The sequence below is a fragment of the Hemibagrus wyckioides genome, linkage group LG21, assembly GCF_019097595.1.
Source record: "Hemibagrus wyckioides isolate EC202008001 linkage group LG21, SWU_Hwy_1.0, whole genome shotgun sequence".
NCBI lineage: Eukaryota > Metazoa > Chordata > Actinopteri > Siluriformes > Bagridae > Hemibagrus > Hemibagrus wyckioides.
This window is the reverse complement of record NC_080730.1, coordinates 15,562,731-15,584,164: the sequence shown is the minus strand read 5'-3', so window position 1 is coordinate 15,584,164 and position 21,434 is coordinate 15,562,731. Positions and strand designations below refer to the sequence as shown.

The 21,434-nt window shown below is 39.0% G+C and overlaps 3 protein-coding genes across 4 annotated transcripts; all 3 read left to right on the top strand.

Annotated features, from left to right (window-relative positions):
* The first annotated feature begins 1,741 nt into the window (after positions 1-1,741).
* On the top strand, positions 1,742-5,123 carry LOC131342711 (opioid growth factor receptor-like). Its single transcript, XM_058373858.1, has 8 exons — positions 1,742-1,895; positions 2,737-2,817; positions 2,948-2,980; positions 3,075-3,132; positions 3,235-3,313; positions 3,499-3,565; positions 3,841-3,989; positions 4,082-5,123. Exons 1-8 carry the CDS (start codon positions 1,773-1,775, stop codon positions 4,599-4,601), a joined length of 1,110 nt encoding a protein of 369 aa, XP_058229841.1. The 5' UTR covers positions 1,742-1,772; the 3' UTR covers positions 4,602-5,123.
* A 1,204-nt stretch (positions 5,124-6,327) lies between these two features.
* Positions 6,328-12,030, top strand: LOC131342192 (opioid growth factor receptor-like protein 1). 2 transcript variants are annotated; one of them, XM_058372865.1, is made up of 8 exons: positions 6,328-6,705; positions 8,363-8,443; positions 8,859-8,903; positions 9,024-9,081; positions 9,184-9,262; positions 9,586-9,652; positions 9,767-9,915; positions 10,010-12,030. In XM_058372865.1, the coding sequence occupies exons 1-8, from the start codon at positions 6,496-6,498 to the stop codon at positions 11,250-11,252; spliced, it is 1,932 nt and encodes a 643-aa protein (XP_058228848.1). In that variant the 5' UTR covers positions 6,328-6,495; the 3' UTR covers positions 11,253-12,030. The 2 variants fall into 2 exon arrangements, with proteins under 2 accessions (XP_058228848.1, XP_058228847.1); XM_058372864.1 differs by having other exon boundaries at positions 6,328-6,711; positions 10,010-12,017.
* A 3,138-nt stretch (positions 12,031-15,168) lies between these two features.
* Positions 15,169-21,098, top strand: LOC131342323 (opioid growth factor receptor-like protein 1). The gene is made up of 8 exons (XM_058373080.1): positions 15,169-15,332; positions 16,653-16,733; positions 18,851-18,892; positions 18,988-19,045; positions 19,148-19,226; positions 19,547-19,610; positions 20,056-20,204; positions 20,277-21,098. Exons 1-8 carry the CDS (start codon positions 15,252-15,254, stop codon positions 20,596-20,598), a joined length of 876 nt encoding a protein of 291 aa, XP_058229063.1. The 5' UTR covers positions 15,169-15,251; the 3' UTR covers positions 20,599-21,098.
* Positions 21,099-21,434: the final 336 nt, after the last annotated feature.

Below are 21,434 nucleotides of genomic sequence, written 5' to 3'. Positions count from 1 at the left end.
GCACTTTAATTATATTATAGACTGCAATTATCATTTTAATGTCCATTAATTAGACCTGTCCAGGATGTACCCCTGCCTTTCGCCCAAGGTGTGCTGGGATAGGCTCCAGCAGATCCCTGTGACCCTAATTAGGAATAAAGCGGGTATAGACAATGAATGGATGGATGGATATCCTTTAATTAAATGATACTTGCTGCCCAGTTGTACACACTTCCACACTTCCACTTCTCGTTTGTTTCAATGATTTCTTCACCAAATGGACTTTGATTAAATGGGTTTAATTAAAACCTTTTGTTTTTGAGAAGTGACTGTTCAGTCGGCCTCACATCAGTTTAAGAAGACAACCAAGAAAAGGAAGCGTGGGGCTTTAGTATGGACTTTCAAGCCATGATGATTCTATTTTATACCACAGTGCTGCTGAATTCTCATTTCTCACTGCTTGGGAAGTTTTCTGTAACTATTGCTCTCAGACGAACTAGCCACTGCTGAAATTGCGTGTTTGTATCTTACTCACTTTCACAAACTATTTGATACATCACTAGTAATTCATATAAATTAGAATCGATCTGATAAAATGGGTGATTACATTACCCAAAACAACTTTACAGGCCCGTCCTCTAAACACACAGGATCTTGTTATCGCCTCTGCCAATTATTTCTTCTACTTTCCTGTTGCTAAACGGGGAAAATAGCTTCATATCATAGCACTTATCAGATAAATACTAAACTAGATTGCTAAACATCCAGTCCTTTAAACACTTTGTATATAGTTCACTTCACTTTTGCCACTTCATACAGTGTTCAATATGCCTCCTCTAATGGCTATGCAATCTCAAGATACATTTCATGTGCAATTTTTAAATATTTATTTATGCTTAATTCTTTAACTTCTTACTTTGAACTCTTGTCCAGGGTTATGTTTAAACGTCCTTGTTGCTTTCTAAACATTGGCCCATTAAATTTAATTGTATTGTGTACTACGACAATAAAGTATCTCTTATCTTATCTCTTATCTATATCCTATTGCCTGGAAAATGCTGCTTTTACAACCTGCTAAATTGCTTACTGAGCAAACCTGAACTAGTGTTCCAGAGTAATCTCTGATCAGATTCTAAGTGACTTCAAAATATTTCACTATATTGCCAAAACTTTTGTGGACACCCCTCCAAATCATTGAATTCAGGTGTTGTTTTTCAGGGGTTGGACTCGGCCCCTTAGTTCCAGTGAAAGGAACTCTTAATGCTTCAGCATACCAAGACATTTTGGACAATTTCATGCTCCCAACTTTGTGGGAACAGTTTGGGGACGACCCCTTCCTGTTCCAACATGACTGGGCACCAGTGCACAAAGCAAGGTCCATAAAGACATGGATGAGTGAGTTTGGTGTGGAGGAACTTCACAGCAAGTGAGACATGCTGTTAATGGGAAATAATCAACTTCAGTATATTTTGTAGATTGTGATAAACGAAATAAACCCCTAAGCTATTTGGAGGCTACTGTACATAACTGTATGTTCTATATAGAAAATCATTTTACAACATACAAATAGCCCTTAAATTTCTCAAATGCTTTTATTTTATTACGAGTTAGTCTATTTAGTCTATGAATCCTATTGTATGTGTTTGTGCGTTGGCATTTAATGCAATTTATTCAGTAACCTTAGGTACCTTTTAAAAAAAGGAAGTGGGCGTGGCCAGGTGCAAAGAGCAACTGGTGTTACAGCATTGTGATTTCACTTTTTCTTTGAGCGAGTTGATTCATTCTCGAGTTACATGAATAGATTCTCACGTTCAGATTATATTATGGGTTGTGGAGGAAGTGTCATGGACGACCCTGATAACGAATTTGACTCTACATGGGACGATGAGAATGAAGAACATTTCGGCATGATGAGGGTAATGTTTACTTTATTATTTATTTATTATACTTTATTATACTTTAATGTTTATTTTTAGTTATTTGGTCATGTTTGCTTTTCTAACTGCACACAATCGCTTGCAAAAAGCACCCAGCATAAGGGTTGCCTTTTTTAAAAGCTGTTAATAGAATAGTTTACACAGACCGTCTAAAGCGAAAGTCAAACAGAAAAGTGCTTTACATAAGGGGTGGTAGAAAACAAGCTGAACTGGAATTTGGAGCTGTGCTGTGTAGTAAATATTACAGACACTTCGTGCATGATCATGTGCTTTGTCTGTTTTCGTGTGTTTATAACATGCATTTGAATGGTACAAATCTGAAAAATAAAAGCAAATGCAAAATAAAAACCACTTTAGGAAATGTCCATCACTCTTGATTATTCACATTAGCTTTATGTAAGGGTACGGGTTTTTAAATAAGACTTTTAATCATTTTTATGACAAAATAGTAATATCTTTCTATACACTGATCAGGCATAACATTATGACCACCTGCCTAGATACTGTGTTGGTCCCCCCTTTTGCTGCCAAAACAACCCTGGCCCGTCATGCACTGTGTATTCTGACACCTTTCTATCAGAACCAGCATTAACTTCTTCAGTAATTTGAGCAACAGTAGCTCGTCTGTTGGATCGGATCACACGGGCCAGCCTTCGCTCACCATGTGCATCGGTGACCCTCGGCCGCCCATGACCCTGTCGCCGGTTCACCACTGTTCCTTCCTTGGACCACTTTTGACCACTCCAGACCAGGAACACCCCACAAGAGCTGCAGTTTTGGCGATTTGATTTCAATTCAGTTTGCATTTTGTTGATTTTAGGTAACTAAGCAGCAGACATGTACAGCACACAGAAACCTGGAGGCTGCACGGGACATGCAGAACTACAGGCGTAGGTGTGAAGTAAGTTCAATCACAGCCCTCTGTCCCAGTCACACTGAACATACATATTGAATCTGCATATCCCAGGCATGACAACTTTGGTATATTTTTGTGTTTTCTGCATTAATGCTTTGTTTGTTTTAATTCATAGCACAACAAGCATGCTAATCAATCACATGGTCAAGTGAGTATTCTATTACTCACACGTTCAACAGTATTGTATTTCGAGGACAACTGATCTAAAATAATCATTAATCATTACTGTTTCATTTTGGCAGGAACGTGATTTCCATAATCTTCATTTTTATCAAAATAGAAGCCCCTCTCACCCTGATGGTATGGCATACTTATTTACTAAATTGACGTATCTGCTTAATTGCAATTATACCATAATAGATGGTTTTCCTGTGCCATTTTAATTAGTTTGTTTGTTCCAAGGTGTATATATTGAAGATTTTCACACTAGTTGGTTTGGTGATTACACAAAGCTGGAAAAAAAGCATTCCTACATTCAGTGGTAAGTGAATACTACTATGAACGTCTTACAGGCTCCTAATATTTATACAACAGTTTACTAATTCATTTTTTTCCTCAATATAACTTCAGACTTAAAATATGATCTTCAAATGAACAGGATGAAGGGAAGACCTAGATGCACCAATAACCGCTGAATTTTAATCACTAACATTTTACATTATACAGGTTGTTTCCGACTCAAGAGCCAGGGGTAAATTATAGGGCACATGTCCTTACCCCAACAGAAATCAGGGTAGGTAATTTTTTTTTATTAGATAAATATTATCTGAACCTCGCTAATGGTGTTTTTAAGTTTTGCCGTTAGTAGTAATTACGGTTTCTAACAGTTTCTTACTTTCTCTTTAAATTGTTTTAATGTAATACATTATTTGCAATCAGATTCAATAAAACATAATACATTTCTATATGTAAATACTAAAAGCAGTTGTAGTCTTTACAGACAACACTAGGGGGAAAAAAAGGCTAAATACTAACAGATTTATGCTGAATGAGTGTATTATATTTCAGCTGTTCCATAGGGATATGATAGTAAAGAAAAGACTGTTAAAGTCTTACAAGCTCATGCTGGACTTCTACGGCATACAGCTGGTCGATGAGGAAACTGGAGAGGTGAAACGTGCAGAAAACTGTAGAGAACGATTTGAAAACCTAAACAGGTTAATGCTGTCTTCAGTTTCTAAGCAATGTGTCTACGTTGTGCCGTGAAATCCTGAACGCTCGTTTGACTTTTTTGTTTTAAATGTAACAGAAACACGCACAACAATCTTCGTATCACCCGCATCCTAAAGTGCCTGGGTTTACTGGGGTTCCAACATTATCAAGCACCGCTGGTTCACTTCTTCCTTAAGGAGACTCTGGTGGAGGAGACACTTCCACGAGTGAAGCAGAGCACTCTGGACTACTTTATGTTTGCAGTTCTGGACAAGACTCAACGAAAAGGTCTGATCAGATTTGCCTTCAGGAATTTTCACCCGAAAGAGCTATTTGTGTGGTGTCCTAAGAGGATTCAAAGAAAGCTCCTGAAAGACATAACACAAAAGAAACATCCTTCCCAAACACTGGCTTATGCAAGAAGGGAAGTAATCCACCACCAACCACATTATAGACCACCATGGACAGTGCATTCCCCTAGAAGTCAAAATAGTGCAAGGAACAATGGGCCACGAAGTACAGATCCTAGAAAATTATTACAAGGTATACCGTATAACCGAGCGCAGAATCGTGGACAGAACCAGAACAGTGTGACCAAGATGGACTTGGTGATTTAATTATGGCAGCAAACGTGGAAAGAAAAAACAAATCAATAAACTTAAAGGTATACAGTATGGAGTAAAAAGTCATTTATTTGCTTAACACACAGTTAAGCTAACATTAATTCATGCTTTTTGTCCTCTTCTTTATCATTCATTATCCTGTGTTCAACAGCAGTCTTGTTTGCAAGATTTTCAATAAAACTCCATGTGAATTGTGCACTTTAGCTAGATTTACATGCTATCTTCACACTATGTGAAAAAAACAAACAAACTTATTATTGTAACTTTTTATTAAACACTTCCACATACTTTTCCACAATATTTGTACAAAATGAAAAATTCTGACGATCGCACCTTGAATTTGAAGGTAGACAATGGGTTAATAAAAACTTTCAGCCAAAGCTATGCATTAAAGAATAATTAAAAATGACAATGAGTCATTTGGGAGTCAATTATTGGTGAGCAAATGTACATGTAAATATAAATCAATATCAAATAAAGAGAAACAAAAAAACTAAGTTATGTTATGCATCAGGGAACTGGTACTGTACCTCCCCACAGTGGGAATGTAATTATAAATAAAAAGATGTTATCATCCCCATGAACACCTAATACTGTCCTGTTTTCTTTTTTTATGCATTCATGATACATGGTAGTGAAAAGCAGTTATAGGAACTATTTACACTATAAATACACTAATGTTGAACTCACTATTTATAACACACTAATAATTACACTAATAATAACATATCATAGTGAGTGCATGCCCAGAGGGGTCATTTTATACTATGAGTGTGACGGTATTTGAGTCTGGGTGTGTCTGGGTGTGATCATTAGGTACATGAGTAGGAACATGAGAGAGTCTGTCGTGACTAAGTGTTGAGTCACTGGCCATATTTGTAGGCCACGCTGTATTCTGGGAACTGTAGTCAGATGTATTGCATAGACATGACACACATTTACTGAATGTATTGTATGGACACTATATTGCCAAAAGTTTTGGGACACCCCTCAAAATCTTTGAAGTCAGGTGTTGTTTTTCAGGGGTTTGGGCTCGGCCCCTTAGTTCCAGTGAAAGGAACTTTTTATGCTTCAGCATACCGAGACATTTTGGACAATTTTGGGGTTGGCCCCTTCCTGTTCCAAGCAAGGTCCATAAAGACATGGATGAGCGAGTTTGGTGTGGAGGAACTTCACAAGTCCTGACCTCAACCTGATAGAACACCTTTGGGATGAATTAGAGTGGACACTGCGAGCCAGACCAAAACTGGGATGTCTGCCTTTACATACACATGAATGTAATATGGAGTTGACCCGCTCTTTGCAGCTATAACAGCTTCAGCCCTTCTGGGAAGACTTTCCACAAGGCTTAGAAGAGTGTTTACGGGAATTTTTGACCATTCCTCTAGAAGCGCATTTGTGAGGTCAGGCACTGATGTTGGACGAGAAGGTCTGGCTCGCAGTGTCCACTCTAATTCATCCCAAAGGTGTTGAGGTCAGGACTCTGTGAAGTTCCTCCACACCAAACTCACTCATCCCAAACCATATATATATAATACGAAATATATTACATAATAAATATTTTAATATCTTATATAATAAATATTTTTAAAAACATGCATTTACTTTTACACAAAGTCGCCACTGTACACTAAATGTTTCCTGGTAAAACCGAGTATAGAAAGCGTGCGCCTGGTCACGTGACACATGTAATAAACATAAGACTTTGACACTTTTTACGAGATCTAATGCTTGTTCCGGTCATGCCTTTTTTAAGGGTTAATAACACATTTCCATCTTTTTTCAGCTTTTTTTTAATGAATTATTTTAAGGCACATTGTTAAGCCATGCCTAAATAAAAGTTGGTGCGGGAAGAGCTTTTACTTTCGTTTTCTCTGAAATGTAAGTGATGGGTGTGTTTCGGTGTGTTATTAGGCATCTGTATCAGTTTCTCCTGTTCCTTATTAGACTTCCTCGTCCTTTTTTCTTCTTCATTGCGAGGTTGTTCGGCTCTGTGGGTAAATCTGACAGGTTTCTGAGACACGATCGGAGTATGGGGTATGAGGAGGAATATGACTCGACATGGGAAGACGACAAGGACCATGAGGAGAACAGAGAGGTAAAGGTACGAGGTTATCTTATACGAATTAGCGTTTCATGCGAATGACATGTTACTTGTATATGTATATTTATAAAGAAGCAATGCTTTCAAGTTTATTTTTCTCAATTAACGAAGCCGAAAGTAAAGGAACAGAAGAGAAATCCAAAACAGCATCAGTTCTTCTAAGCACTAGTTCACTTGCACACATCTCAGCAGGTAGGTTGTTCCAAACATCTTGGAGAACTAACTGTGGATGTAAGCTGGCTCAGATCCTCGTGTTTCTTCATGTAATCCTAGTCAGACTCAATGGTGTTGAGATCAGGGATCTGTCGGGGACAAACCGTCACTTCCTTGTTGTTCTCTATGCTGAAGATGGCTGTATGTTTGGGGTCATTGTCCTGCTGCAGCTGCTGTCAGTGCAGCCTCTATATGATGGATAAGTATCTTCCTGTATTTCTCAGCTTTGAGGACACCATTAAGCCCCAAACTTGCAAGGAACCTCCACCCTGCTTCACTGTTGTACTGATTTCCAGCCCTTCAGCAAACAACCTGCCTTTCTCTATAGCCAAATATTTCAGAGCACCTGCTGTCATTATTTTGCACTGGGTTCATACATAGTTGAGTCACTTAGCCTTGTTTCCACATCACGGCTTCTTGGCCACAATTCATCCATGAAGACACTTCTTCCCAGATTTCTCCGGACAGTATCTGGGTGTACCCAGTGATTTCCACTTCTTTGTTGATGCCACTGCTGGACATCTTCCAGTGTCGAAGGGAAGTAAGCATGATGTGTCTTTTATCTTCTGTATTATGTTTCCTTGGATGACCACTGCGTATACTGTCCTCAACATTGCCCGTTTTTTTGTGCTTTTTCAAAATAGCTTGAACAACACATCTTGAAACCCCTGTCTACTTTGAAGACCTTGAGGAGGCAGTATAACTAGCTTGTGTCTTCTTGCAGTGCTCAGTCTTGCCATGGTGTTTGACCTCTGACATGAAACTGTCTTCCACAACCCCACCTAGCAGAGCTTGGCTGTTTCTTAGCCAGTCATACACAGCTGTTTCTGTTTCAGTTAATCTTTTAACCTACACCTGAAATTGATGATCATTAGAACCTGCTTGGTGTAACTAGTTATACATACACCTGACTCCGACCCTACAAATTCCGTGACGTTGTGCAAGTGTAAGAAACACTGATGCTGTTTGAAGCCAAAGGGTAGTCGCATGAATTATTGAATTGATATTATTCTTTTGTTTGCTCATTTTGCATTTTGTAAATTGATAAAAAAATAAACACTTAAAATATATATTTTTTAAAAGCATTCGTGCGGGCATGTTTGTATGTATTTTTTTTCTCATGTACAATCCAGATTATGTTGCCTGGAGTTGGCCTCTGATTTAGCCATCCATTAATAAAAAGGAAAATATGGAGGATTTTATTTGTACACAGGGATTGTACAAGTTAAATATTTTATATGTGGACCATTAATGAGTTTAAATGTTAAGATATTAATGTAAAACGTGTATTTATTCATATATTTTAAAAAAAATATGGTAACCAATTTCTGTAGTGGCTTTTTCTTAGTGATACTTGTCTGCTAGTCTAATGTGTAGTGATATTTTCATGACTACTGCATCTTAAATCAAACAAAGTTAACCATGAATATTGTTTCAGCATCTGTTGCAGAGGTCATATAGTGCATACAGGAACACATATGCTGCAAAAGACATGCAAAGCTTCAGGCAAAGGTCTAGGGTAAGTTGCAATACACATAATGTATATTAGAGTTTTTAAGATTTCTTTGCGATCCAAAGTATCCTGTACACAATCCAGTTACTCCCTCTGTGAACTGAAGATTTTCATGAGTACTGCTTTGGATATTTCCTACTCCTACATTCAGTGGTTAAACAGTTTTATAGTAATGCACTTGTTCTAATATGTAATCATAGACGTTGTATGGCAAAAAGCTTCACATTATTGTTTTCTATAAGAAGATTTCTCTTTTTTGGAGAGAGTCTCCATAAAGCTCCAATAGCAGTATTGATAGCAGCTTCAGTGCCAGTGACTGAAAGATATTCAGATTCTGGATCGGAGACTGCCTCTTGTACGTTATTCTAGATAAAATCATCTACAAAATGAATAAATACTGTGTGTTTTATTTTTATCTCAGGACATCTTAGAAATTCTTGAAGACTGGACAGAAGATATGAATGATGTGAGTATTATATTTATCTGTATATCAGCTTTTCATTTAACATACTGTCAGTGTTTCTTATCGCGTACCTCTGTAATAATAATGAGGGATCTGTATGATCTGTAATTGTTGAACCTGCAGGACGAAGACTTACCAAATCTGCGATTTTACAGAAATGAAAACAGGTTCGAGCCTCATGGTATGGCACACTTTTAATGACTGATGGTATAGATGTTAAACACGGCTGTATTCAAATCTTTAGGGTCAAGACGGAGGTTTATCGTTTGTTCTTTGTCTTCAGGTGTGTACATAGAGGATTTTCACAAGGACTGGTTTGGTGATTATGAAAATCTGGAATATGTGCACTCCTTCATTCAATGGTAAATGTTTATATTACTACCTGGTTTTTTTTCTGAGTGAGACACTTCACACTGATGTCAGCCATGCCTCCTTGCTGCAAAAATATGTAGTCATTTCGGAGAACTAACCAACAATTATTTTAAAATAACGTTGTGCTTTTGGGGGGTCAGAATTTGGAACGATGAAAAATGATCAGATATATACGGCTTTAACAAATGTACATAGCTTCCCTAATCTACCTCAAGGGACAGATTAAACCTAAAACACACTTCATATTCACGGCTTTTATCCTGTTAGAAACATCTTCTCTGTAAGTGTTACATTAAGATAAATTTCTTCACAGGATTTTTCCAATTCAGGAGAAGGGAATGAACTATGCATCACGTGAACTAAGCCTAACAGAAATAAAGGTAAAGTATAGAAATCGACGTAAAAGTCGTGAACATGGCGTCATGTCATCCAACTAAACATTAGACACTTTTTGAAATAAAAGCTTGTAAAATTAAAAATGCAATACTTTGCAGATGTTCCGTGAGGATGAGGAGATGAAGAAAAGACTGTTGGAGTCTTACAAGCTCATGTTGGACTTCTACGGCATACAGCTGGTCAATGAGGAAACTGGAGAGGTGAAACGTGCAAAAAACTGGAGTGAACGATTTGAAAACCTAAACAGGTTAATGCTGTCTTCTGTTTCTAAGTAATGAATCTCATTTGAATAATGAAATCCTGAACGCTCGTTTGACTTTTTGTTGTTTTTAATGTAACAGAAACACACACAACAACCTTCGTATCACCCGTATACTAAAGTGCCTGGGTTTACTGGGGTTCCAACATTATCAAGCACCTCTGGTTCACTTCTTCCTTGAGGAGACTCTGGTGGAGGAGACACTTCCACGAGTAAAGAAGAGCGCTCTGGACTACTTTATGTTTGCAGTTCTGGACAAGACTCAGCGAAAAGATCTGATCAGATTTGCCTTCAGGAAATTTAAGCCCAGAGAGGATTTTGTGTGGTGTCCTAGGAGGATTTGTAATAAATTCTTAAAGGAAGAAGAATCACAGAACCTCAAATTCGATGCTGGTCCTAATGAAGGAATGTCAAATGAAACCTCTCAGAGCGATCAGAATAGCAGTGTCGAAAATAAAGAAGAAATTGAAACAGGTGAAGACACAAGTAATAATAAACATCTTAGTAGGAGAAATGATGAGAATGTGCCAGATGCGTGTCAGGAGTCTGAAAAACAAGCTTCGCCCATCCCGATTGCAGGAAATGCAAACATAAATAAAGATAATGAAGCTAAGGCAGAAGGTGATTCTCAGCATGACAGTCACATAGCTTCAGAAATCCAGAACGATGACGCTAAAGCAAGAAATGAGAAGATCCCAAATTCTGAACCAATAGCTACAGCAAAGTCAGATGAGAATGGCAATGATTTTGCCGACCCATCCAAACAATCAGAGGTCCTGAATGGTGCTAAAAACTTTGACGATAGTGATGAAAACACACAAACTTCTAATCACAGCACCACCAGTGAGAATGCTGCAAAAGGAACACCTCTGTTAAGAAGAATCTCGGGGAGTGAGGAACAAGATCAAGGAGATGAATTTGAGCAAGGCAATAAAGATGAGTTAATATCGCAGCTTTCGGAGAGAGAAGATTCCGAAGAAAACCTGAAGAGTGGCAGTGAATCGCTAGAAGACAATGTGGTGATTGGAAGTGGCACAAACAATGAGGCAAATTCTGAAGCACACCAAGATGCGGAAAATTCAGCAGATATGAATAGTCATAAATATACTGAATCAGATGGAAGCATCGTGCAGAGTCCGCCAGGAGGAAGGGAACAGCAAAACCCAGGTGATGAACTGAAAAGAACAAAAGCAGAAGAAGCAGATGAGAACAAAAAAGATTCAGTACATCAATCTATGGAAGATGATCCTGAAGACAGAAATACTGATTTGCGTGTTTGTAATCCTGTCACATCAAACAATGACAAAGGGTTCAGACTCAACTGATGTTAAGGATAGAGAGAATACTGAATCTGAAGAAGCCATAGCTCATAAGAGTGATGATAACTCCTCTCAGGTTGTTCCTGGTAAGGATACAGCGACAGGAGAGGGCTGTAAAGAAAAGTCTGTTGAGGGTGAAAAGACAGAAACTGGCTGTGTGAGAGATGGAGGAAATGCAGAAGGGGAAAATATTATTTGACAAGAGATGTTTTAAGGGCCTTGCTCAGGGGCCCAGCAGGGGCAGTTTAGTGGCCCTGGGATTTAATAGTCCAACACATTTACCACAGAGTTACCATTACAACACCCTGGATGAAAAAGCAATACAATACTCACCTATTTTATTAAACTGAACAAGAGCAATTAACAGAAATCTTTTTATTTTTGTGCTGTGGATTTCTGCAGATGTATTAATATCAGAGAGTAGACTAGTAGACTTAATGTGACAGAATGTATGATTTCTGATGCTGTTAAAGAATGTGTGTAATAAACAGAGCATGAAGTAATGACTGTGTCTCCCTTCAGTGCCTCAACATATGAGATAATAAAATATAAAAACCCAGTTAGAAAAAGATTAGGCCATCGGGGCCTGTAGAAGTCGTGCTGCACTGGATTCCTATCAGAGCTCGCTGTAATGTCCACCGAAAACACTTTGTGTTAAATGAGCATGATACAGTGGTTGTAGAGAGGTTTGATCATTTAATTTGCTAAAATGTTCAATTTCCTCCAGACTGATGAACAAATTTGACACTCTGATAAATATTTCTTTTGCACATTTGAATGAAATTTTATGGAAAGCCAGACTAGCCATGGAGCTTAAAAGCAATCGCCTCAGCTCTGGATCAGAGTGCTGCTGTATTCTCAAATCTGATTGGTTAGGATTAATTTTTTCTAACCGCAGCTCTGAGAGTAGTTACAGCTGTAGTTCACAGGTTTATATTAGATGATTTATATTAATGCAACTTATTAATAATAATGAGAATAAAAACATGGAACATAACAAGGAATAATGTATAACCGTTGATACTGTTGAGGGTTCCTGTAAGGGGCCATAGATACACTACATGACCAAAGGTTTGTGGACCATCTGCAGGGTGGTGGTAGCTCAAGTGGTTAAGGCTCTGGGTTGTTGAGTGGAAGATCAGGGTTCAAGCCCCAGCACTGCTAAGCTGCCACTGCTGGGCCCTTGAGCAAGGCCCCTAACCCACCCTGCTCCAAAGGCACAGCATCATGACCCTGCACTCCCTGTAAGATACACTATATTGCCAAAAGTATTCGCTCACCCATCCTCAGAATCAGGTGTTCCAATCACTTCCATGGCCACAGGTGTATAAAATCAAGCACCTAGGCATGCAGACTGTTTTTACAAACATTTGTGAAAGAATGGGTCGCTCTCAGGAGCTCAGTGAATTCCAGCGTGGAACTGTGATAGGATGCCACCTGTGCAACAAATCCAGTCGTGAAATTTCCTCGCTCCTAAATATTCCACAGTCAACTGTCAGCTGTATTATAAGAACGTGGAAGTGTTTGGGAACGACAGCAACTCAGCCACGAAGTGGTAGGCCACGTAAACTGACGGAGCGGGGTCAGCGGATGCTGAGGCGCATAGTGCGAAGAGGTCGCCAACTTTCTGCAGAGTCAATCGCTACAGACCTCCAAACTTCATGTGGCCTTCAGATTAGCTCAAGAACAGTGCGCAGAGAGCTTCATGGAATGGGTTTCCATGGCCGAGCAGCTGCATCCAAGCCATACATCACCAAGTGCAATGCAAAGCGTCGGATGCAGTGGTGTAAAGCACGCCGCCACTGGACTCTAGAGCAGTGGAGACGCGTTCTCTGGAGTGACGAATCGCGCTTCTCCATCTGGCAATCTGATGGACGAGTCTGGGTTTGGCGGTTGCCAGGAGAACGGTACTTGTCTGACTGCATTGTGCCAAGTGTAAAGTTTGGTGGAGGGGGGATTATGGTGTGGGGTTGTTTTTCAGGAGCTGGGCTTGGCCCCTTAGTTCCAGTGAAAGGAACTCTGAATGCTTCAGCATACCAAGACATTTTGGACAATTCCATGCTCCCAACTTTGTGGGAACAGTTTGGAGCTGGCCCCTTCCTCTTCCAACATGACTGTGCACCAGTGCACAAAGCAAGGTCCATAAAGACATGGATGACAGAGTCTGGTGTGGATGAACTTGACTGGCCTGCACAGAGTCCTGACCTCAACCCGATAGAACACCTTTGGGATGAATTAGAGCGGAGACTGAGAGCCAGGCCTTCTCATCCAACATCAGTGTGTGACCTCACAAATGCGCTTCTGGAAGAATGGTCAAACATTCCCATAAACACACTCCTAAACCTTGTGGACAGCCTTCCCAGAAGAGTTGAAGCTGTTATAGCTGCAAAGGGTGGACCGACGTCATATTGAACCCTATGGATTAGGAATGGGACGTCACTTAAGTTCATATGCGAGTCAAGGCAGGTGAGCGAATACTTTTGGCAATATAGTGTATATGCAAAGAAAGAATTTCACTGTGCAGTAATGTATATGTGACAAATAAAGGATACTTTAGTTAACACCCACATGTGCTTTTTAAGTGAGAGTGAGCGCTGCAACACTGAATTAGCCCTTCAGTAAACAGTCCAGCAAACGACATTATGTTAAAGCCCTTTAGTAAACAGTCCAGCAGTCTGCTCTGTGTTAGCCCTTCAGTAAACAGTCCAGCAGACGGCATTATGTTAGAGCCCTTTAGTAAACAGTCCGGCGGTCTGTACTGTGTGAGAGCCCTTCAGTAAACAGTCCAGCAGTCTGCACTGTGTTAGAGACCTTTAGTAAACAGTCCAGCAGTTGGTACTGTATTAGAGACCTTTAGTAAACAGTCCAGCAGTCGGCGCTGTGTTAGCCTTTTAGTAAACAGTCCAGCAGTCAGCGCTGTGTTAGCCCTTTACTAAACAGTCCAGCACTCAGCGCTGTGTTAGCTCTTTAGTAAACAGTCCAGCACTCAGCGCTGTGTTAGCCCTTTAGTAAACAGTCCAGCATTCAGTGTTGTGTTAGCCCTTCAATAAACAGTCCAGCAGACGGTGCTGTGTTAGCCCTTCAGTAAACAGTCCAGCAGTCTGTGCTGTGTTAGCCCATCAGTAAACAGTCCAGCAGTCAGCAATGTGTTAGCCCTTTAGTAAACGGTCCAGCAGTCAGCGCTGTGTTACCACTGTAGTAAACGGTCCAGCAGTCTGCGCTGTGTTAGCCCTTTAACAAACGGTCCAGCAGTCTGCGCTGTGTTAGCCCTTTAACAAACGGTCCAGCAGTCGGCACTGTTAGCCCTTTAGTAAACAGTCCAGCAGTCAGCGTTGTGTTACCACTGTAGTAAACGGTCCAGCAGTCAGTGCTGTGTTAGCCCTTTAACAAACGGTCCAGCAGTCGGCACTGTGTTAGCCCTTCAGTAAACAGTCCAGCAGTCGGCGCTGTGTTAGCCCTTTAGCAAACAGTCCAATAAATAATATAATGCAGTCAGTGCTGCATATTGCAGAAAACATATTTAAATTAAAACAATATTTAGACTCACCAATGCTGACATTTAATGGGCTTTAAAGTAATTTGCAGTTTGGTTGTTAAGCTTAGTGCACTGTATATCAGTTGCATAGCAATGCTACAGATACGTATATACCTCTTGTCAAAACTAATTACACTGCTCACTACACTGAGGCCTCTGGGGCCCCCTAGTGACTGAAGCTCAGAATGCACACAGTTCTACTGAGCTTGAGATTACATGCACGAGATTCTTAATAAATGAAGAATATATGAATAAAGAAGTTAAAACACTGAATAAAAGCAGTATAAATGTAAATAAATATATAAACTTTTACAAGCGGTTACTTTTTACTCTTGCAAAAAATGGTGCAAGAACAACTTTTACTTTCACTTTGAAAACAATGGGTGTGTGTTTCAGTTGGCTTGTTTTTCTTTTTCTTTTTTTATTAGACTTTCTTGTCCTTCCTTCTTCTCCATTACTCGTCAGTGATCATGGGTAACTCAGGGAGTAACTCCTTATCAGATTCTGACTCGACATGGGAAGGTGAAGAATGCTGTGAGGTTATGGCAAAGGTAAAATTACAAGATCTACTAACGTTGATGCATGATGTGTGGTTACACTTATTGTCATTGGGGGAATTCAGGTATACTCGGGTAGTTACATTTACTTTCTAGCCTGAGACACAGCCAGATTTATGCTACTGAGCCTTCACAGTGGATATTCTTAATCTTAATAGCATTAATATAGCTGATGTAACCTTTTATAAGCTTGTGGATTCACCATGAAACTGACAATGGACACCATGAAGTCTGTGGTAGGTTCTACAAACAATAAATAATGAAATGTTACATACTTTTTAATGGTTTGTCAAATCCAAGCTGTGAGGTGGTCCACACCAGTGACTCAGCTAGGTAAATGACAGAAAAACAGAACCACCAGCATTTATTTGCATTGTAAATACATAAAAAATCTTAAAATGCTGAACACACACAGGAAACGCTCTGCAACTGGGAAATAGTTCATTATAGGGATTTTTTGACAGGGACAAACTGAAACCCCTTAAAGATTCTTTATGTAAGCTTTTTTTAGACTGTATATGTGTATAAATCAATCAAAATATGAATCTTTTTAGATTCAAAGCTTCTAAAATTTTAATGTAAAATTCTTATACCATTGGTACATTATGTTGCCAAAAGTTTTGGGACACCCCTCCAAATCATTGAATTCAGGTGTTGTTTTTCAGGGGTTTAGGCTCAGCCCCTTAGTTCCAGTGAAAATAAATCTTAATGCTTCAGCATACCAAGACATTTTGGACAATTTCATACTTCCAACTGTGTGGGAACAGTTTGGGGATGACCCCTTCCTGTTCCAACTTTTGGATATTGGACGAGAAAGCCTGGCTCGCAGTCTCCGCTCTAATTCATCCCAAAGGTGTTCTATCGAGTTGAGGTCAGAACTCTGTACAGGCCAGTCAAGTTCCTCCACACCAAATTTGCTCATCCATGTCTTTATGGACCTTGCTTTGTGCACTGGTATGCTGAAAAACAACATGATTTGAAGGGGTGTCCCAAAACGTTTGGCAATATAGTGTATAAGAAACCTACAACTGACAATTTCAGAAAGTATAACTAAGAGCGCATATTGTGTATCTTTAGCAAAAGAGAATTAGAAAACGTTCTGCTATCATTTAATGGCAAAACAGACAAGTACATACATTTTGTTCACTCAAGTGTACTTTAATTTAGCACTTGAGACCAGTTGCCATAGTTGCTATTTCTCAACGATTCTCAGAAAGTAGACTGCTGGTCTACCTCGTTCAAACCACTAACTGACATACACTGACATTTAAAACAAACTTTATCACCAAATTAAATCTATTTTTTTTTACTCAGGTCTCAATGCAGTTGCCATGGAGTGCACAAAGGGACGCAAATGCTGCAAGAGACATGCAAAACTACAGATACATGTGGCGGGTAAGTAGCAGTACTGTAGGTATCATATACACTATTGTCTCTAAGATTATTTTGGAATGGCATCCAAACGTACTGGTTTGGTGATCATGAAGGTCTGGAGAATGTATGCTCATACACTCAGTGGTGCAAGTCTTAAAGCTGCAGACTGACATTTTGGCAAAGCAAAGAAACTTGTAATAAACACATGAAAGAGATGAGGAACATTCACCTCATGAACAAAATTATTTGTTCCGACACAAAGTCAGATATTTTCTGATGGGTCAGTAGACTTTCGAAACCTACACTATTTTGCCAAAAGTTTTGGGACACCCCTCCAAATCATTGAATTCAGGTGTTGTTTTTCAGGGGTTGGGCTTGGCCCCCTAGTTCCAGTGAAAGGAACTCTTAATGCTTCAGCATACCAAGACATTTTGGACAATTTCATGCTCCCAACTTTATGGGGTTTGGGGATGACCCCTTCCTGTTCCAATGTGACTGCACACCAGTCCATTAAGACATGGAAGAAATGGCCTGCCCTCAACTTGATACCTTTGGGATGAATTAGAGCGGAGACTGCGACCCAGGCCTTCTCGTCCAACATCAGTGCCAGTGTTGCCAGATTGGGTGGGTTCCCGCCCAATCAGGCTCCTTTTGTTCACGTCTAACTGGGAAAAAATGCATTGGGTGCATTGATAAAATTTTGGCTGGTTTTTGATGAAACTTGCGGGTTTTTATTTTTGACTATAAACATGATATTTTATTCGTTTTCTATTAAAATAAATTTTACAATAAAGTATAATATGTAATGTTGACATTCTAATAATATGGTTCAGTTTAGCCAATAAGGTTCAGGAGAGTCCTGTACAATCAGACTTCAATCCTAATTGGTGGGTTGCTGTAATCGTTTTTCTCGTTAAGCCAATATCACAAAGTTATTAGCAAAGCTGTAAGTGTTTTTATCATCATCATGCCAAAGTGGGGTAAATATAGAAAATCCTACCGAAAAGAATGGGAGAGCGACCCGTTTCTAATATTTCAAGAGATGTTCTCATAAGTTCTGCGAAGATTCTCTGTAGTAAATCCCTATAAAGAGGTAAGCGTGTTTATATGCTATTATTCTGCTATAAAAATCTGATGTCATGTTTGATAATTAAATAAAACGTATACAGGTAGCTAACGTAGTGTGTGTGTGTGTGTGTGTGTGTCTAAATAGTGCCCTTTGCACTAACCCATTTGTTTTGGGCTTACTGTTATTACAGTATGCATTTTGGGCTGGTAAATGGGCGGCTTTTAAGCTGTAGTTGGGCTAGAAATCTTCAGTCCCATCAACACTGATCAGTGCCTGACCTCACAAATGTGCTTCTAGAGGAATGGTCAAAAATTCCCATAAACACACTCCTCAACCTTGTGGAAAGCCTTCCCAGAAGAGTTGAAGCTGTTATAGCTGCAAACTCCATATTACATTTATGTGCATGTAAAGGCATCCCAGTTTAGGCCTGGCTCACAGTCTCCACTCTAATTCATCCCAAAGGTGTTTTATCGGGTTGAGGTCAGGACTCTGTGCAGGCCAGGCAAGTTCCTCCACACCAAACTCACTCATCCATGTCTTTATGGACCTTGCTTTGTGCACTGGTGCCCAGTCATGTTGGAACAGGAAGGGGTCATCCCCAAACTGTTCCCACAAAGTTGGGAGCATGAAATTGTCCAAAATGTCTTGGTATGCTCAAGCATTAAGAGTTCCTTTCACTGGAACTAAGGGGCCGAGCCCAACCCCTGAAAAACAACACCTGAATTCAATGATTTGGAGAGGTGTCCCAAAACCTTTAGCAATATAGTGTATATTTTCTGATAATCTATCTGTCTTCACAGTTTTATATTAACATGCTCATTCAAATACATTATCCACGCTGTAGACGACATACATATGGACGACACAGTGACAGTACATCTGTAATGTCAGACAAAATTGTAGGTGTTATTTTGATAGCTGCAAGGTTTTTTCCTGAGACAGTGATTTGAAGGTTCCTGGGAAAATTTTAACCCATAACTGTTCATCTTTGATTGAATTCTGCTTCTAAAATTACAAAATTACTCTGAGTGGGGGAAAAAAAAGGATCTGTATTTAATTCTTACTTTAGATCACCCAGTCCGATGATGTGCCAGATGATGAGTTGGACAATGTGAGTAATACATTTTTCTATTTCCAGTGTTTCTTATGTCTTACATGTGTCTCTTTATTAATCTGAATGGGTTTTTTTAATTGTCGTTGTTACAGGACAAAGTCTGGCCGAATCTACAGTTCTACCAAAATAAGATCCCTTTCAGCCCTGATGGTGAAACACACTTTTTATGAGTTAATACAATCATATCGTTATTAAACACAATTATATTCATGTAATGAGGTTTGGCATTTGTTTTGTTTTTTTTATCCTTAGGCATATGCATTGATGAGTTTCACCTGCACTGGTTTGGTGATTACGACAAGCTGGAACATGTGCACTGCTACATTCAATGGTAAACATCTCATTGCCACACTCAAGAGTTTCTTGTTCAAAAAACCAACACTGGCTCTAAAGTTAAAGAGTGGAAAGGAATGGAGAACATTCAGGAATGGGAATTTTCCACAACATCAAGGTCTGACATGACTTCCAGCCGCATTGGCAGATCACAGTTTTTTTATTAATACATTAAGTCTAATATGTCAATGCTTGCAAGGCGAACATAACACGTAAATGGATTCAAATATTTGATATGTTGCTTGGTAGAAATATTTCAGGAACTTTAGTCATTAAGTACGTGCTAAACATTCAGACATTGTAAACATTTCACCACAGGCTATTTCCAACTCACGAGAAAGCAGTGAACACGTTCGATGAGCTTAGCCCAGAAGTATTCAAGGTATGAATTGTTGAGTTACATTTTTTTAATTATATATATATAATAAGAGACCACTGCCCAGTCTCCAGATTTTGAACCCTACTGAAAACCTCTGGAATGTCATCAAGAGGAAGATGGATGGTCACACACTGTGAGCTATAAAGCTGGTATAAAGTTCCCCAACAGCAGTGTGAAAAACTGGTGGAGAGCATGGAGCCAAAACGCATGCAAATCGGGGTTATTCCACCAAATACTGATTTCTTAATGTTATTTAGCCAAAGCATTAACACAATTTGTTTACAAATTATTTGCATTTTGTTTCATTTGAGTTATTGAAGCTCTGCATGATTTTGGGTTATTTTGATGTGTTTTTTTCCTTTAAATATAGATATCATATAAATATGATAGAAACTCTGTATAATTGTAAGTGTTAAATGAATAAAGGGTGCCGGAAAATGTTCTGCAGCTGTTCTGTAGGGATAAGGAGGTGATGAAACGATTGTTGACATCTTACAAGCTCATGTTGGACTTCTACGGCATAGAACTCATAAGCGAGGAAACTGGAGAAGTGAAACGTGCAGTAAACTGGAAAGAGCGATTCGCAAACCTAAATAGGTACATATCGTTCTCCCAACTACTTAACATCTATACAATTCTGTATTTTACCTTTTCCTTTAAATATTACAGAAACTCACACAACAATCATCGCATCACCCGCATCCTTAAGTCAATGGGATTAATGGGGTTTCCTCACTATCAAGCACCGTTGGTTCAGTTCTTCCTTGTGGAGACTCTGGTGACAGGCACACTTCCCCAAGTCAAGCAAAGCGCTCTGGACTACTTTATCTTCGCAGTTGTGGACAAGGCTAAAAGAAGAGAGCTGATCAAATTTGCCTTGCTTTATTTTGAGCCGAAAGAAAAATTTGTATGGTGCCCTAAGGAGATTAAAAATCAATTTTTGAAGGAGGTCAAGCAGGCACAGGAAGAATGTCTAGGCAATGCCAAGTAATCCAACTGTTCAGAGTGTTTAGTGAGTGAATAATCAAAAAGGTATAAAATCAAGATGGAACTGAAACGTTACAGAAAAATCTGCAGCTAAGAATAGCTTTTTTTTTTTTTCTAAAGACACTTTCTCTAATGGACTTCTTGACCGATGGATCAAATTGGAAGCATCAGACTACACTTTTAACATCAGCTTAACAAAAGATGCTAATTGTGATGAGAAATGATCATGTGAAATGTTACTCATTTATAACTTGCTTATGCTTGTGTATAATAATCTGTATATCTGCTTATAAAATATGAATCAATTTTCCTTTATCATCAATGAAAAATAAAATTCTAGACAATTAGAAAAAGATGGTCATCTTTTTTTATTACCAGAATGACCTATTTATATTGATTTCAGGCAGAGCCGATCCTCAGAACTACCTTAAGATAACTAGCAGAAAATATGTTTGGTTTTCCAGGTAGAAAAACAAGAATATTGTTAGCCACATCATACAACCCAGTATGTATGAATGAATAATAATAATTATAAATTATAATAAAGTTAATAATTATAATAAACTTTGTGGTCTCAGTAGTTCAGTAATGCCTGATTACAACGTTATAGACGCAGGTTGTCATTCTTTTTTCAGCCACAAGGTGGAGGTGTCAAAGCAACAGATTTTGCATGGTGTGTAATAATAAATAATTTTTTTTTAAAAATCACAAAAATGGAAATCTTGTACAAAGAGGGGTTTAATAAACAAAACCTGATAAAGCTTACAGAACATCTGACTGACGACAGCCTGCAGGCATATCTATTGAATGCTAAACAAGTTTTACCATACAGAGACCTTG